Consider the following 19,202-nt stretch of genomic DNA (forward strand, 5'->3'; position numbering starts at 1 on the left):
TTGACAATTGGTTGAACTACTAATTAAGTACTAATTGACCTTGTATATTGTCGATTACTTCTACATAGACTGAAAATGGAAGGAAATATTATGGGCTTGAGATATTCCTTGCAGCAAGTTTAATTACAGTAGAGTTACTTGAAACTTGAGGGCAGAAATGATTTATGTTGGTTGTGTTGTTGCCTGCAGGAACGCATATTTGACAGTAACATCACTTGCATAATGTTAAGATATGTTAAGATATTAGATATTATTCTGTGAATATTCTGTAGAGTCCTAACTATGGTAAGTTACCTAATGTGTACCTAGGGTTTAGGTAACTGAGTTGTACTATATATACGTGTGTTATTAATGAGAATGATACGAGATTACACAATATTTGACATGGTATCATGAGCCTAGGTTAAAAACCCTAGATTTTTTTTTCCGCAAGAAATTTGAGAGAGTGTAGCCGAGTATTGAGAACAGCGACTTTCTTCGCTTGTTGAGTATTGAGATTAGGAGTTAACAATTCCTTAAGTATCACCATGAGTTCCGATGAGGAGGCACCACCAAAGGTCATCGCCGCCGCCGTCGACCTAGACTACTATCTCGGGTCAGGCGACGGCCCCGGTATTGTTATCACCCCTGTGAAACTGAGAGGAGCATCGAACTACGATGAATGGGCCAAAGCCGTTCGTCGCTCGATGATTTCAAAATTCAAATTTGGTTTTCTTGATGGGTCTGTGAAGGAGCCCATTACGGACGAGACGAAGATGAAACATTGGATTGCGGTCAATTCGATGGTGGTGTCTTGGATCACAAACACCATTGACGAGAGTTTGCGTTCGAATCTGGAGGACTTTGATATTGCTCACGAGTTGTGGAGTCATTTGAGGACGCGGTACTGCGTCGTGTCGGGCACCAGGGTCTGCCATATTAAGATGGCTCTGAGTGGTTGCAAGCAGGGCACGTCTGAGGGCGTCATGGAGTACTATGGCCGCTTGTCGAAGGTATGGAAGGAGTACGTACAGTATGCACGAGTTCCCAGGTGTGTATGTGCGGGTTGTACGTGTAATATAGCGAAGCAGGTGGGGGACATTCACGATGAAGATCGTCTGCACTATTTCCTAATTGGCCTGGATGATCACTATGAAGCCATTCGTGCACAACTGTTAGCACGATCGCCGTTGCCAGGACTCGACGAGGCGTACCAGACGGTTATGAATACCGAGACCATGCGCGCCAAGGCTGCGAGAGGTCCGGAGAGTGTCATGGCGTTCAAGGTCGAGACTAAGGCTCGGTCGAGGTCGGGAGATGTCAGTGGCAGATTTTGTGGTCATTGCAATCGTGAGGGTCATGAGGAAGAAACTTGTTATCAGCTGATTGGATTTCCTGAATGGTGGGATGAGAAGAAACGAGGTGGACGAGGGCCTGGTCGAGGAGGCAGGACGTCGATTAGAGGAGGCAGAGTAGCTCGCGGGGCAGCGTCGTCGACCAGTGGTGTCGCTCGTGCCAATGCCGTGAGCAATGCCACAGGAGGGGCGACAACCACTGTGACGAGTGGAGACGGATCGCATGGTGCAGTGACGACAACCAATCATGAGCTTGTTGGGGTGACGAAGGAGCAAGTCCAGCAAATAGTTGACATCTTGTCACGACCTTCAACCAAGTTGCAAGGTAATCTTGATTTACGTTGGATTGTTGACAGTGGGGCATCACGTCATGTGACGGGTGATATTTCAATCCTGAGAAATATCAAGACATCAAGAAATCAACAGGTTGTGTTGCCGGACGGTCAACCTGCAAATTCAAACCAATATGGTTCGGTGGTCTTGGAGGATGGTTTCGTGCTCGATAATGTTCTATTTGTGCCTAAATTGAACTGCAATTTAATTTCTGTAACTCAATTAAGTGACGAATTACATTGTGCTGCTCAATTTACTAACAAAATGTGTGTTCTTCAGGACCGCTCGACGAGGATGGTGATTGGCGTAGGTGATCGACAGGAAGGACTATATTTTTTCCGTGGGGCTCCAAAGGTTCGTGTGCTAGCAGTGGAGTGTGTGGTCGACTTGTGGCATCAACGGATGGGGCATCCGTCGGAAAAAGTGTTGCAGTTACTTCCTCATGTGAGTCATAAGATTAGGAAGAATAAAACAATTTGTGATGTATGTCCGCGGGCGAGACAATGTAGGGAGAGTTTTCCAGTTAGTGTTAGTCGTGCTAGTCGCACATTTGAATTGGTTCATCTTGATTTATGGGGACCCTACAAGACTCCCTCGTCTTGTGGGGCAAAGTATTTTTTTACCATTGTTGACGATTATTCTAGAGGTGTGTGGATTTATTTACTGAATAATAAAATGGAAGTTGCATCGACATTTCTTAATTTTGTTGCCATGATTAAGTGTCAGTTTAATAGATCCCTTCGGGTAGTACGCAGTGATAATGGTACTGAATTCAATTGCTTACAAAATTATTTTCGTCAACATGGGATTCTGTTTGAGTCGTCGTGTGTTGGGACGCCTCAACAAAATGGGAGAGTCGAGAGAAAACACCAACATATTTTGAATGTTGGGAGGGCGTTACGTTTTCAAGGAAATCTTCCAATAAAATTTTGGGGGGAATGTATTTTGGCCGCCTGTTACTTGATAAACCGTACACCTACCCCGATCCTTGACAATAAAACACCTTATGAGATGTTGTTTGGTAAACCACCATCGTATGTGCCTATCCGAGTGTTTGGGTGTCTGTGTTATGCATATAATCTCCGGTGTAAAGGGGATAAGTTTGAGTCTCGGAGTCGCCGATGTGTGTTTTTGGGTTATCCGTTTGGCAGGAAGGGATGGCAACTTTATGATCTAGAGACACATGAGTTCTTCGTCTCACGGGATGTCAAGTTTCATGAAGGGACGTTTCCTTTTGCAGATGAATCGGATGTGTTGCCACCGGTGCATGATGGTCATGGGGGGCTTGACCATTGGAGTTTGGATGAGAGTGGGACTACGGGTCCTGAGACCGTGTCGTCGCCTGCAGGTGATACTGCTGGGGTGTCGCCGCCTACAGGTGATACTGAGGGAGTGTTGTCGCTTCCGGGAGCTGATGAGGGGGTGTCATTGACCAGTGGTGACGACAGGGGAGTGTCGTCGCCTGTGAGGGAGGAACAACAACATGAAACACCTAGTCGAGTGGATTCAGACGTCGTCTCCTCACAGACAGGTGTAGAGGAAACGACGGGTAGTGACGAGAGTGAGACAAGGCAGTGTGTGGAGGATACGGAGTTAGGAAGGGGGAAGCGTGTGAAGTTTCCGTCGACAAAGCTGAAAGACTGTGTGATACATACAATACGGGAAAAATATAGTACTTCCGACAAAACACCTACGGCGTCATCACTCTCAGGTACTCCTTATCCTATCACATATTTTGTTAATTATGAGCGTTTTTCGTCAAAGCACAGGCATTATATAGCAGCATTGCAAGAAGGGCAAGTTCCTAAGAGTTTTAAACAAGCGATGCAGCATGAGGGGTGGCGTCAGGCAATGGCCGCTGAAATCGACGCGTTGGAGGAACAGGGGACATGGACGTTGGAAAATTTACCGGAAGGGAAGAAAGCACTGGGGAGTAAATGGGTGTATACTGAGAAGCGTGATGAGGATGGGAATTTGTTGAGACTGAAGGCTCGATTGGTATGTTTAGGGAATCATCAGGAGGAAGGGTTGGATTATAATGAGACATTTGCTCCCGTCGCGAAGATGGCGACAGTTCGAACTTTCCTAGCTGTCGCAGCTGTCAAACAGTGGGACGTGCATCAGATGGACGTCCACAATGCGTTCTTGCACGGTGACTTGGAGGAAGAGATCTATATGAAGATTCCTCCTGGATTCCAGAAGAATCACTTTGACAAAGTGTGTCGAATGAGAAAGTCGTTGTATGGGTTGAAACAAGCACCTAGATGTTGGTTCCAGAAGTTGTCGACGGCATTGACGCACTATGGATTTCGACAGTCGCTGTCCGATTATTCGCTCTTTACTCTGTCTAAAGGTACGTTGCAGCTGAGTGTGCTCATTTATGTGGACGACATGATTATCGCAGGCAATAACAAGTTTGCGCTTGAGAGTTTTAAGGCATACTTGAAGGAGTGTTTTAAAATGAAAGACCTCGGGGCTCTGAAGTACTTCCTTGGGTTAGAGGTGGCACGAAGTAGTCAAGGGTTCTATGTATGTCAGAGAAAATATGCCCTTGACATCATTTCAGAGGCCGGATTGTTGGGAGCAAAGCCTGTGGACTTTCCCATGGAACAGAATCATAGGTTGGCATTGGCAGACGGGCCAGACCTGTCGGACGGTGAGCAGTATAGGCGTCTGATCGGACGTCTGGTTTATTTGGCTGTCACGCGACCAGACGTTGCCTACTCTGTACATGTCCTATCTCAATTTATGCAAGCACCAAAGGAGGCACATTGGGAAGCAGCTTTGCGAGTAGTGAGATATTTGAAGAAGTGTCCGGGTCAAGGTATACTACTTCGGTCGGACAGTGCGTTGCAGTTGGAGGGGTGGTGCGACTCGGATTGGGCAGGGTGTCCAATGACGCGTCGGTCGGTGACTGGATGGTTTGTGTCACTTGGTATGTCGCCAGTTTCTTGGAAGACCAAGAAACAGCATACTGTTTCTCGGTCGTCTGCTGAGGCAGAATATCGATCGATGGCAGCTCTGACGTGTGAGTTGAAGTGGTTGAAACAACTACTACGCGACTTGGGGGTGACACACGACCAAGGCATGAGGATGTATTGCGACAGTCAGTCTGCGTTGCATATTGCACAGAATCCGGTGTTCCATGAAAGGACAAAACACATCGAGTCAGATTGTCATTTCATTCGAGATGCAATCAAGGAAGGGATCATCAGTCCGTCGTACGTGTCGACGAAGGTTCAGTTAGCAGATATCTTCACCAAAGCGTTGGGGAAGGCGCAATTTGAGTTTTTTTTGAACAAGATGGGCATTCGAGATCTACATGCTCCACCTTGAGGGGGGATGTTAAGATATGTTAAGATATTAGATATTATTCTGTGAATATTCTGTAGAGTCCTAACTATGGTAAGTTACCTAATGTGTACCTAGGGTTTAGGTAACTGAGTTGTACTATATATACGTGTGTTATTAATGAGAATGATACGAGATTACACAATATTTGACACATAATAGTACTTAACTTGCAAAATAATACTGTCTAATAATGAGATTATAGTAGCATGACTTGCATAATAGCCTAATATTGCCTGCAGGGACTCCAATCCATGCACCTTGGTGTAGAGAGTTGACAAAATTGCTACCTACCTAAGTTGATATTTTTTTACTTAAATTTAGGAAAACGATCAAGTTTGACTTAAATTGACCTAAGTTGATCTGTTTTTTACTTAAATAGGAAAACGATCAAGTTTGACTTAAATTTACCTAAGTTGATATTTTTTTACTTAAATAAATTTCGGAAAACGATCAAGTTTGACTTAAATTGATCTAAGTTGTTTGGTTTTGACTTATATTAAGGAAAACGATCAAGTTTGGCCTAAATTGACCTAAGTTAATTGGTTTTGACTTATATTAAATTGCTGTATTTATTTTGAGATATTTGACGAAGAAGCAGCAAGCAAGTAGCAACGTTCTTTTTTTTTTTTATCATTTTAATTCAATGTAAACTTTCAGGATTTTAATTTGCTTTAGATTATATTTTTATTTTTTAATTTATGCTATGGTTAGAGGTGGGTTAACTTGCCAAAAAGTGAAGTTGAGACCCCAAAGGGTAAAAAAAAAAGTGCAGGTCCCAAAAGATGAGACCCCATTCTATATCTTAACTCTTCTATGTTGTTCGGATGGACCGGCCCGAAATTTTTGCGGGTTTGGGCAGAATTTTCCGGCCCGGTTTCCAGGCCCGGCCCGAAAATTTTATTTTTTTGGGCGGGTTTGGGAAATACAAAAATACACTTTTTAGTTATAAATTTGACTCGGCCCGAAAAGCCCGGTAGACCCGACCCGAATAACGGGCTTGGACACAAATTTTTGGCCCGAATCTTGGCCCGGCCCGACATAACGGGCTGATTTTTTACGCTCAAGCCCGACCCGAACCCGGCCAGGCCCGCCATTTGATCAGGTCTAGCGCTCATGTTGTATAATTAGTGGTAGAAATTTACTTGATAAGGAAGCATGTCGTTTTTACAAACCAAATTTTGTTATTTAATTTTCCGGTTGTACTATAGAGGGTTAAACTAATAAAATACAATCGTTTCAATGAAGCAATTTAAGAAACCTGATCGGACATCAGACAAAGCAATTGAGATTTGAGACACCCAAGAGGCTAAAACACCTTATCTAGAGTTTTACGATGGTTACCAAGCCCTGGTAGTCTCGCATTCGAGTTACAACTTGGAAGATTTTGGGTTGAAGTGATTATAGACTTATAGGCATCACACTTATGAACGCTACCAATGCTGTCTTGGCCTAGTGGTTAAGACTGAGGGCCTGTGTACAATAGGTCTCAGGTTCGAATCCCCCACCTCCATTTGTAATTTATATTGCCCTAATGGCTCATTCGCACCATAAAAAAAAAAAAATCACCCTTATGAACCCTAAAAGGGGCAAGAGAACAAGCAAACAAACAAGCATCATATGCTTTCAAAACCAACCACAGGGAGAGAGATTATTTGAAGCAATGAAATTTTAAGCAACTGGAATTTTAGGTTCTCCAAGATTCACAAAAGCCTGTGCCCGAGCAAGGCGTGCTGTTGCTGCATGCCATGATACAAGGTGGTTCATGAAAACATTTACATATTCCGCTCTATCATTCTGTTTGCAGAAACACATATATTAGAAACCATTCAAACCCATAAGATGAAACAGTTTGGAGATAACCAAAAATGTTCATGTCTTACCTTATAATCCAAGTAGTATGCATGCTGCAACATGGTCAACATCGATCAAGTTAGATTTTCTTCTATTATAACAAATCACTCAATCATACTATTCCCTCCATCTCTTAATAATATTAAATTTTGTAAGGTTAAATGTTGTATCACCCTTAACTAAGAATTCAAAGAAAACTCCATTCCCTCCATCAAATGTGGCATGTTATTCAGGGATAGAGGAAGTAATAGATAGGAATACTATGCAAGAACATTTATGGAGATCAAGAGAAAACAACAAGTACCTCCCACAAATCCAAGCATATGATGGGCTGTACAAGAAAGGAATTTGATTCAGTTAGGTTCACAGAGGTGGTCCTTGCTAAACACAAACCAAATTGAAATATCTTCGAGGAGAATATCTTACGATATCATCCCAGAGAATAGGAGTGACTGCATTGGATGTCTTAACAACTGCAAGTTGCTTCTCCTTCCTCTTCACTACAAAACCGAAGACGGGTAGACATACGAGCATTAAATCACGGCAAAAACTACAACCGGCTGTTCAAGTACACATAATGAATATCTTGAGTCGCAGGAAGTTTTTTTTGCAAAGGGAGATAACCAATACCCCCAAAGTAATTAAGCTATAGTACTTCAGAAGACTTACAAACAAGCCAAACCCAGCCAGAACCAAAGAGCGTCATGGCTGCCTCTATAAATTTCTCTTTAAAGTTTGGGAAAGAACCAAAATCTTTTTCTATCTGCTGAAGAAGACCCAGTGTTGGAGACTCCCCGCCTCCAGGTTGCATGGATTCCCAGAAAAAGTCATGATTCCAGACCTAAATATGTCTACAATCATAAGACAACTTCCACAGCGCAAAACATCCCTTTAGCTTTAACTATAAGAATTACCCCTAGAATAAAGTTGTCCAACAAAACACAGGTTAAACCACATAAACACACACACAAACACAAAAAGAATCCTCCAAGGATAGCTATGCCTGTAATTTAGCTATTGAAATTGTTTTTAAAAATGTCAACACAGAAGAATGTTAAAGTAATCAAATGTAGCAGATGTCTGTTGCAACGTGAAATGGGTTCAAGTCTTATATCAAAATATGATCTGTCGTTTCCTTCAAAAAAAATTGTTCTGCCTCATTGAAAGAACTCTTCCTGATTTTAAAGACTTTCTGTGCCTCTGTGCAGTGTTGCTTATAGGGATTCCTGATAAAAAGTTACTGCTAGCAGCTACGCAATGTAAATACTGCCGATTAAAGTGTTATTGGGATCTGGAACAAAAAAAATGTTTTAGGGATCATTGGATCCCAAACCAGACTGCATGAAAGTTTGGTGTTAACGGCTCTCGTATTAAAGAAAATGTGTTGAAAAGTTGAAAACATATAGTACCTCTCCCAAAAGAGAAACCTGCTAGAATGCAAATCTGGCATTATAGAGTCTAACCAGAAAGCAGCTAATATGATAATACTGTCCGAACTAGGATTGACAGGAAAACAGGTAATAAGATTGGTATCTTATTTCTTCGTACTAATTCTAAAGTCAGAACCATCCTATGAACTGATTCCTGGGATCATCCCAGGGAGTCTTACTAGCAATGTTTAGAGTCACTGAGTCAGTTGTATGTTTATTCTTGAAAATACCCGTGATTTGTGGTACGTCATTTTTACCTTGAATGTTCCATGGTTATAACTTATAAGAATGCACATCCAATTGGTCATTAGAAGTATACAATATTAAGATAATAAAGCAATCTTATAATTCCGGCCCTTTGAGTTTAAGGCTTATCAACACCAAAGTTCAACAGAATTATGTAGTTCAAAAGTGATAAAGAGTTTATCAATAACTTTAGGCATTGAAAGTATGTCAACTAGGAAGCAAGTAAATAGGTGGAAACACGAATATATACTGCTGGCACATGTCCTGAAAAAAGGACCAAAATGCTGCATATGAAATATTCAAACCATAGGTACAGGAACAAGAATGAAATTCTTTCAATATTCACATTTAGACCAGTAGGCCTTACAGATAGGCAAAACACACTACTGATCCTCATCGTGCTAAATGAAATCATCTAGAAAGATTTCAAAAACAATTACAGGTACAGGCACCAATGGACCATGTCATTAAGGGTCAGCTACTTGGAAACTAGAAAAATACATCAGAAAGAAGCAACTGCTGTATATATTTTAATAATTCAATAACATAAACATACCTGAGCAGCATCATTGAATTCAGGCAAGGGATTTCCATAATTGTAGGTTACTTTCACAAGTTCATCCATAGTATGGCCATATAGTGTGTCGCTTCTACTTAAATGTCTATTCAAAGCTTCCAAGTAATTTCTATGTTGCACTCCCCAATGTGACTCCAGAGTTTTCTGGCTCATATATGGTTCTAATGCATCCTGCAATTTATGGGAATAAACAATGAGAGGAAGGACTTAAAAAGATAGGAACACATAAGGACTTTTGACATACAGAAAAAATTAGGTACAGGGGGTAAGGGGCGTTAGCCCTTTCAACTCTAGTAACTAATCTTTGAGGAATGGGGGAAATAAAACATAACAGGGAACTCCATACGACCAAGGAACATGAAGATAGAAGGAAATCAACGAAGTTTCAAACATAAAAAGAAAAAAAATGAGGAAAGAAGTTTTTCCCTTTCTTTTTGACTGCTCATTCTTTTTTCTAAACCTTAATGTAGTTAAGAATGTCTTAGTTACAATGCCAACTTCAGAGGTAACACCATTATAACATGAACACAAAATGAAATTGTACATTTAACTTTTAGGAGGTTTGGGGGTGGGGTTCTACTCCATGTCATATACATAAAACATGCAGACATCTTTGTAACTTGAGCTCTAAAAAATCATCCATCAATACTAGTACAAATTAGTTAGGATTTTGGGAGAAGCATCAAGGCAAACTTAGCAATTTGGAATGTGTCGATTATTGTCTATAGCCTATATTCTTGTGAAAATACATGAACATCCTAATAAAAAGTTTCTGAAGCAAACTTAGTTCATTCTGAACTGTCAAGGCGTTAAATCCATGTATTCCAGCTTCATTGATAGTAGAGGAAAACGGAATAAAATCCAAATGGGGGAAGCAAATTTCACCAGGATAACTTACAAGGTTATAGGGAGGCTTTTTCAGCCCATAGTAAGCAACAACTCCAGGCCTTCTTTTCGAACCTTCATCTCTTCTTTTCTGATGCAGGGAATAACAACAATTAGAAACATATACATGTTATACAGCTTAATAGGAAATAACTATCTTACGACAAAATACAGCATTGTCAAATCCCACAGTAGTTAACAGAAAAAAAATTCCAAACCTGTATATAAGCTGAAATAAAACGACTTCCTTTTATAGTTTATACAAGGCCAAATGCAGAACAAATATCTATAAAAGACTACCACATCTGATAGCATGTATATAATCCGCATATATTTCAGGTAGTTTACTTATGTCTTATACTGTAATAGTGTAATACCTATGTGGACTTGTATAAATATTTACTCAATGCAGTACAATTTTGACCAATGACGCTTTCCTACAACATCCATCGGACAGCCACTTGATTAGAGATGAAAGGCATCACCAGGAGTTCAGGAATGTACTTAATCTCAAGTTTTGCAAAGTATCTCATCTTTGACAGTACACCTAAATACCCGATATGCTAAACACATATCCAAATCAACATGTATAGCAGCACCAAATTTCAACAACAAGAAAGCGAGATTAAGGCAACTACATTAACTGGACCCAATACTTGAAAGAAAAAGGACATTAAAGCAAACCAGCTTCCAAAGGAGAATCAAGATCTCGTAACAGTAACAGACTTGGAAAAACTATCCAAAACCAATATGAAAGCTCATAATATGTATTGCGCTTGCCTTGATTATACAACACCCGAGAAGTGCCCCAATTCAGCATATATTTTGTCCTAAATTGAAGTCTACAATATCATACACTACTATGTTAAGTACTCCCTCCGTCCCTTAATACTCGCACCGCTTTCCTTTCCGGGCCGTCCCTTAATACTTGCACCGCTTTTATAAATGGAAATTTTTAACAATATTATATTATTTCTCACACTTACCTACTACCCCACCTACACCCCTATTCTTTACAAAAAATTATTTAAAAATTCACATGCTCCACTCACCACTCCCCACCTCTTACACATTTTGTACTAACAATATTAAAAAATTACCCCACTATCAACTAACACCATTAAATTAATAAGTCAATTCAAATTTCTTAAACTCCGCACCGGTCAAAGCGGTGCGAGTATTAAGGGACGGAGGGAGTATCCAACATCAGTACTTGAAACCCGAATGTATATTTATACTACCAGAGGCACATAGTACTACTAAGTGCTAACAACTCCAAGCAACAAACATCCCGATTCCAACAATGGTGAAATAGTACAAGTAAAAACAAAATTCTCACAATTGAATAAATTAAGGATAAGAACGTCAAGAATAACAATAACAAAATAAAAATATAATACCTGATTAAAAAAAGTTGGGCATTTAATCCTGGAAGATAAGCCATTGGCATGAAGAGGTGAGCTAACAGGATTAGTGGCAGTTAAGCTTCCCATTTCTGATTTTCCAACTCCCTACACGATAAAAATTAACATAAAACAACAATTAATCAAAACTAAAACAAAATCATTATTTTTTTTTGATATTATTAAACTCACAGCTAAACAAACTTATAGGACCAAGAACAATAACAAAATAAAGCCCCACAATTATGCAGAAATGTTGGGTTTCAAAATTGGATTCATGAGTAAAATTGAGAGAGGAAGCAATTACAATTTCTGGGTGAACAATTAACAAACTAAGAGAAGAAAAAGATGACCTTACTAGTTAGCAGCATGAACTAGGAAGAGGGGTTTTGGGGGTTTAGCCTAGCCGTTCAGGGCTTCAATTAATTACTCGTATTTTATTTGGGGTGAATAAGTCGCGGGATAATGAACCATTTCGACAAAGCTGGATAACGACGTAAATCAGATTTTGATTAAAATAAATTCTTTTGTACTCCGTATGCAATTTTTAAGGGCGAGAATATTAAAAGATTTTTACCAAAAGAAAATATTAATTTCTAAAGTCGTTATTTGATTTTATGTTCTTTTTGACGGAATTTTATATACAACTTGTTTAGGCTTTGTTTAGCATGAAAATATACATTAAAGTATTATATTATTTTAATATCGTGGAAATAATCAGGTAACAAACTAACAATCAACCACCACAATTACTATACCCATGGTTTTCTATCATGTCAATTTTTATGTACTTGAGAAATGAGATAAAATAGGAAGAAACATAAAAATGAAAAAGAATAAATGAAAATGCCTAAATTGAAGGGCCATGGTAGACTACGAGCCAAACAATTCGAGTTACTAAAAATGAAAAATCATTGACCAAATCTTTTCTCAAAGAAAGAGAGGGAAATTCATTGTCAAAACTTTAATGTCTTTTGTGGTTGTTTATTTTGTGGTAGGTATTATATTATTTTCTTTTTCAATTCTTCAAAAAAATTGAAGGATTTCCTAACATTAATCGTTTCTAGCTTCTTGCATTGTATATACACTTACCATCATGAAAAGTTTCAATTTCAATATCCATGATATGAAGATTGACTTCAATGATGCAAAAATTTTGACGAAAGCATGTTTTCAATATTTGATGAAAACATGTTATCAATGGGCAAAAGACCATCCTCTTGTTACTAGTGTTCTATTATTCTTCTACCTTTTGTATATTTTCTTCCCTTCCCTCTTTGGCGTTCTTTTCTATGCATTTCCACTCGTAATTTGTCTTGCAATTCTTCATGGAGGACCGCAGTTTAGCTTTGAAAATCATCGATACAACACGAAGAATGATAATGTAGCCAACGCTAGAAGTGTTTGTGACTTCACATCGATTGATCATAATAATAATCGTGACCCTTGTCTACAAACCCGAATGAGTAAAAGAACATTTACGAAGGTAGAAAAAAACTCACAAAGTCCTACAAGTATTAGTCCTAATCGTTCTGACACGGAATCACAAAGTGAAGAAGACGAGGCAAACGATCAAGAGAAAAATAAGCTCGTGGTAGAATGGACAGATTATGATCAAAAAAATTTAATGGATCTTGGTTCATCGGAGATAGAAAGGAATAAGAGACTAGAAAGTTTGATAGCAAAGCGAAGGGCACGTAAGATGTTTAGTATGCAACCTAGGAGGAATAATTTGTACTCGTTTGATCAACATGATCAAATAGACCACCAAGTTATGGGTTCTATTATCGTGTCGAGAGAAGATATTGAAAATTGTGATCATCAACCGGGGTCAGCGCCTTCTGTATTGCTTCCTACACGAAATCCTTTCGATCTTCCTTACGATCCACATGAGGAGAAACCTATTCTTACAGGTGGTAGTTTTGACGAAGAGTTCTTTTTTGATGAACAACATAGAGATTTGTTGAAGAATCATTTTACTTTGCGTAATAATAACCGCGACTTTAGTTTAATGGATGAATTTAAGGATAACCATCATGTTCTTCCTAGCTTTTTTACAAGACCAAGGGTGATATCATCAGATAATACAAGAATAACGCGGTTTAGAAGGGAGTCTGGTAAGGATTTTTCTAAGTGTTTGGTTTGTAAGTCATGGCTAATACATTTTTGCTTACAAATTTAATTTATAGGTTAGTTTGGTTGACTGGTTTTTATTTATTTTATAAAAAAAATTGTTTCTTTATAGATGCAGAAGAAAGACTTAAAGAGATCGTAGACGAACTATCAATGAGAGAAGGTACTAGCAATTTTAACTATTCACATATCTGACCAATTTGACACTTAATTTTCTTACCATACCTAATAAGAAATAGTATGTAGATGGATAGGAGATAGCAGACATGTCATGTGGTTTGGCAATTAGTAAACCGTTATACAGTCTCTTACAAGATTATTATGTAATTTAAATTATACTAGGTAAAATAATTCTTATTTCAAAGCTTTATTTAGGTTTTTATTTGTTTATATTCCCCCAATTGTAGAGAATGATCAAGCAAGAGATCAACATGAAGAGTCTCCTCAAGAAGGTGGGGATATGCTCATTTACAAATTATTTTACTAAAAAATGTATCCTCCTTAATTAGTATTTTTTTAATAATATTTTTTAACTTAACACTATTTTTTTTTCCTTTTATTGCATTCTTATAGTTCAACAAAACCGAATTCAGAGTGATAATCATGACGAAGACCCAATTTTTGAAAATCCTTTTGCCACCAATAATGAGATTATAGGCTCTAATCACTTTGCAAATCTAAGAGGGAACAAAGAAATAGAAGTACTAGCCAACACAAATGATGAAGATCATCACAATATTGTGCACATGGAATTAGAATCAATTTGTTCTTCTACAAGAGATGATCATGTTCAACCCACACAAGACCATGACGTATTGTCTGATTACAAGGGACATGTCGACGATGATGGCGGAGAGAGTTCATCATCGTCATCTTCAGTCGATATTAGGGCTCGTTTCAATGCAACCAAGAATGAGGCGTTTAGAAACTCGGTAAGAAAGGTCCTTACTTGCTTGGCAGCATTCCCTAGGAACAAAGGCTTGTTACAACCAAGTGATCTACGTGATATCCTAACATGCAACACTAGTCCTACCGATGTTACAACTACTAAGATGCAGGTACTCGACTACCCGTGAATCCATTGTACTCCGTCCATATTATAATGTTCTAAACCAAGAAAACCGCGCGCGAAAATTCAGACATTTAAATTCTGGTTAAAATTTGAGCTCTAGTCAAATTTATCACCCAACAACAATGAATATAAAATTTATGTTTATATACAAGAGTAATTTTGTCTATCGTTGTTATCAATTTATCATATCCTATTTTTAGAAACCTAAAATCTACCACTATATATTGCAGGAACGATCATTTTACACTAAGTCAGACGTATCAGTTGCATCATCTGACTTGCAAGTCGAGGTCTCAGAAGTTGGGTCCCCACCAATGGCAGTTGTGGAAGCAAACTCTCCAACTGATCATGAATCGTACGATGGAGACGTCGACAAAGATGTTAATTCAATAGATGACGAAGAGTTATGGGGTGTGTCACCCCATCCAACCAAACTAGGTGGGTTTGGAATGAACTTTAAGCTAAATGATAGTTTAATGGAAGAAGAGAAGGAAAATCGAATGGCCATAAACTTATGTAATAATATTGGTGTCCATAATAATAATGAATGTGATCCATCACATGCATTAAGGTTGATGGAGGTGGAAGAGGGAGGCGACGATGATCAACGAACTACACTGACGAGGGTAGTTTCGTCATTATCCCCACGGTATACATTTCCTATCGAGGGTAAGAAAAAACTTGATGTAGATCTCCAGAGTACTAATGGAGATATTTTGGAGTCTGGGTCATCATCATCATCATCAGAGAGTTTGACATCTCAAATGCATAATAAAGCAGAACATCTTGTAGAGTATTTGGCAAATATACCTCCTAGTGAATGTGGCTCTAATTTTTTAGAGGTATGCGAAACAAAACCTTTCCGTACTACGTCCCACTGCCTCTGTTTTTGAAGTTTCTAAACAATTTTTAATTTTCGTCCCCGGACCTTGTTAGACCCATCTTGATATATGTATTTTCAAAAAATTTAAATTTTTTAAAAAGTTCACACACTAAATTGGATATATTTTATGGCTAAAGATTGCATTGGAGGTCATGGAAATAATAAAATTTAAGAACTTTCAGAAAATGAGTAGTATTAGTTAATTATGTATACAGTAATTTAATTACCTCATATATTTTTACGTAAAAATTAAAATATGGTCCAAAACCAAGATGTATATGGTACAACTGGTGCCTGGGTAGTGTCATGAACATGCATGCATGCATGGTACAACTGGTAGTACCACACGGTGGTGAAGAAACGATATGTTAGGGACTAATACATTAACATTGTGATAGGATGTGGAGCGATCATCTCATGTTAGAGAGCCAAGCACGAGGGAGAGAATTCAGGATGAGTCGAATTCAATATCCGCGATTGGTGACAACACAGAAGACTTGAAAGAAGGATCTCAAGGAAGTAGTGACATTTCAGAAGAAAATACTTTTACAAGCCTAATACAAGCAGAAAAAGAGAAAAGCTCGACTTCTAATGAATTTCATGCATATGATCAAGGTTCATTCATTACTCAACAAAATGAACACCTAAGAAGAATAGAGGTAAAAACTGAAACTTATTTTAAAGGAATTCAAGTCTTTTATCTCACAATTTGCGTACGTACTACTTATTTGTCACTTTAAATTATTGTTTTATGTTAGTGTAATTAAACTAGTAAATAAAAAGTGGTGGACTATACTAATATCAACCAATAATATATATAAGACGGAAAAAAACAATATTCCGTGAAATATGAGACTGTAGATCTATATTATAACCCAAGGCGTAAAATCTTGAAAACATAATCTTAAAAACATTTAGAATTGAGTTAATAATCTTGAGGTATATGTGCAGGATGAAAGTGGAGTTTTAGGAGCAAACGAGAAAGAAACGAATTCTAGGCCAAAGGAAGTAATTTCTGATTCAAACTCTACTACCTGTCAAGAAGATATCTTGGATCAATTGAGATTGGAAGATGATATGAAAATTAAACCACAAATTCCTCTCCAAGATCGATGAAATTAAAGACAAAATCATGTACTTAATACCAAATTATTCATGTACATAATTGCATTGTGTAACATAGGTACACCCGTGAATACCCTTCATACTATTAACGATCTCAAGTTATATGACAATGGATATATAGGATGATGATTCGATTTCACAAGAGAATACTAAAGAAACCAACCTTCCCTCAAATGAATCAAAGGGCGATAGGATCAAAGACAACATGCCTCAATTAGCGAAAGTATAACATGTTGATAAGGTGATACTGAGCTCAAATGAGGCAATTAACCAGGAGAATGTGCCAAAATAATAAGCTATACTTTTAGATTGGAAAATTCAAGTTAGAAATGCATCACAAGTTATATTCAATGATTAGCCAAGAAACACAACATATTGTCAACCTTTATAGCACATGAGATTGAGAAAATGTATAAAATATCCGAATGTAATTTTAACTTTTCGTTTAATTTTGGAGGTGTTGTCAAACAAAAAGAAAAAAAATAACGTATGTGCTAGCTTAGTCAATGCCTCAATGGTTTAGGAGTTACATGAGTATGCCGCAATGTATACTTATACAATGTAGTAGTTCCAACTAAGCTAGAGAGTAGGAAAAAAACCCAAAATTTCCCATTTAAATTCCCTTTGAGAGGGACCATAGATTCACAATAATAACTATTTTTCCGAAAATAATAAATGGGAATTTTGTCGTAAATCCCCAAATCTCTACGATTTTAGAAAATATATGTAATGCTTATGTGCATATGCATTTATTAGGGATTGTATGATTATATCTTTTTTTTTCTAAGCAATGCATTTTTTGTGTGTGTGTGTGACTAGAGTCATGTCAGAGTTTACCGGATGCTTGAATTGGAGTTCGTAACAATGCTTTCTATCTATCAGACACGATTTTATCATGAATTCCAAAATCAATTTACTAATAAAGTAACGAAGATCGAATATTTTTTATTTGATTTTACTTTGGATATTAGCTTTGGATTGAAATATTTTGGATTAGTACGAGGACCTTCTTTTTCTTGAACCAAACTAATATTGCAAATGCTTAAAAATACGGTATTTTGAAGAGTAAAGGATTGAAATGAACCCTTAACTTTTCCAAAAGTCTTAGTTTAGTCCCTAAATTTGCAAATGTGTCAGTTTGGTCCCAAGTTGGATGGAAGCCGCTAAAAGTGATAACGGTGCTAGTTTTTCCGTTAAAGTCCATCAAATAAAATGGAAAATTAAAATTACAGCACTATAAGACAAATTTAGTTAAGTTAGTTACAAAAAATATTATGACTTAGCTTTTTGCCAAAAATAATTTTATTGAAACCCAACATCTACCACAAATATACAACATAAATTAATTGAACTCATGTCTTCTATACCACCAGCAAGTTCACATTTCTCCGAAACTTTCTCAACAATTCAGGCAACTAAGTAATTTCATGTTAGAACAAAAAAAAACAACACTAATTTCTCTATCTTGTTCATGAATTATACCTCTTACAAATCAAAAGTTTCAAAAATTAAATTCAATAATTGTGCAACTTTTCTCTTGTATGTCCTTTAAAATTCAACAATCAAGTCAATATGAAGTACCTTAACAGAGGAACAAAGCTCCGACACCTTCATGCAGTGTAATTGCAAGGGTTAATCGAATTGTAATTAAGCGATATGATATTGGGTGTAATTGCGCATATCCTTGCTATTTTGGAGAAGAGGAAGAAGGTGGAGGATAATGGTTTAAGGAAGGACGCTGATAATGTCGTCGCCAATGCCACTATCAGAGCTCTTAAGGGTCTAAAGTTGGAGAAGTCTTCGATTTAGGAGTAATTAATGGTGGTAAAAGTAGGGATGCGTTTCGATAAGACGTTATTAATTAATACGATGGAAAGGAAATCGTTTTACATTCCGTTGTTTAAGATTTATAGTGGTGTTGTTGGTCTTATGATTATGATACATAAGACGGGAGTGATTTGAGAATTATTTTTGTCAAAAAGCTAAATCATAATAACTATTTTTGGTAAATAAGCTAAATAATAGAAGCTAATTTACCTAAATTTGTCATTCGATGCTTTTTTCCCTTTTATTTGATGGACTTAACTGTCAAACTGATGTAAGTTAATCAAAATGTTAGCTTATAACATTTTCCATCCAATTTGAGGGACTAAACTCAGATGTTTGGAACTCGAAGGACCAAACTGAGACTTTTCCATAGTTAAGGGTTTGGTAGTATATTTTACTCGTCTTTTTGTGTTTATAAGACCATATTGTGGTGGGTTGGCCCTAAGATGTGATCACACTAGTATTTTTTTTTTAATTTTTTTTTGGCAAGTGAACGCTCATTGAACTATGCAACTCATAAGTGCAACTATTTGGCTCCTAAGTGAATTATTTGTTTGTCACTTAAAAATTAGTATTTTTTGATATTTACTACCTTAAAAATACACCACTTTTGTATTTACTACCTTATGAAAATTTTATTTTAAATTACTACCTTAAAGTTCCAATTTTTTTTTGTATTTACTACCACTTTACAGGTTTCTCATTTTAAAATTGAGATATCTCTTTCGTTTCTTAATCATTTTAAGTGA

At 37.5% G+C, this 19,202-nt stretch overlaps 3 protein-coding genes across 5 annotated transcripts; 2 read left to right on the forward strand and 1 right to left on the reverse strand.

Annotated features, from left to right (window-relative positions):
* Positions 1-231: 231 nt before the first annotated feature.
* Positions 232-2,360, forward strand: LOC130464222 (uncharacterized). Its single transcript, XM_056833685.1, has 2 exons — positions 232-1,659; positions 1,947-2,360. Exons 1-2 carry the CDS (start codon positions 528-530, stop codon positions 1,979-1,981), a joined length of 1,167 nt encoding a protein of 388 aa, XP_056689663.1. The 5' UTR covers positions 232-527; the 3' UTR covers positions 1,982-2,360.
* Positions 2,361-6,612: 4,252 nt separating this feature from the next.
* On the reverse strand, positions 6,613-11,925 carry LOC110793156 (superoxide dismutase [Fe] 3, chloroplastic). 3 transcript variants are annotated; one of them, XM_056833233.1, is made up of 9 exons: positions 11,772-11,925; positions 11,411-11,521; positions 10,024-10,101; positions 9,105-9,296; positions 7,542-7,713; positions 7,299-7,432; positions 7,177-7,203; positions 6,902-6,925; positions 6,613-6,815 (listed from the first exon to the last, which is right to left on the reverse strand). In XM_056833233.1, exons 2-9 carry the CDS (start codon positions 11,501-11,503, stop codon positions 6,690-6,692), a joined length of 846 nt encoding a protein of 281 aa, XP_056689211.1. In that variant the 5' UTR covers positions 11,504-11,521; positions 11,772-11,925; the 3' UTR covers positions 6,613-6,689. The 3 variants fall into 3 exon arrangements, with proteins under 3 accessions (XP_056689211.1, XP_056689210.1, XP_021853685.1); XM_056833232.1 differs by having other exon boundaries at positions 11,767-11,921; XM_021997993.2 differs by having other exon boundaries at positions 7,299-7,372; positions 11,767-11,920.
* Positions 11,926-12,401: 476 nt separating this feature from the next.
* Positions 12,402-17,434, forward strand: LOC110793155 (uncharacterized). Its single transcript, XM_056831757.1, has 7 exons — positions 12,402-13,530; positions 13,659-13,709; positions 13,954-13,998; positions 14,120-14,604; positions 14,849-15,460; positions 15,900-16,160; positions 16,453-17,434. Exons 1-7 carry the CDS (start codon positions 12,510-12,512, stop codon positions 16,615-16,617), a joined length of 2,640 nt encoding a protein of 879 aa, XP_056687735.1. The 5' UTR covers positions 12,402-12,509; the 3' UTR covers positions 16,618-17,434.
* The last annotated feature ends 1,768 nt before the right edge of the window (positions 17,435-19,202 follow it).

This window comes from Spinacia oleracea, chromosome 6, assembly GCF_020520425.1.
Source record: "Spinacia oleracea cultivar Varoflay chromosome 6, BTI_SOV_V1, whole genome shotgun sequence".
NCBI lineage: Eukaryota > Viridiplantae > Streptophyta > Magnoliopsida > Caryophyllales > Amaranthaceae > Spinacia > Spinacia oleracea.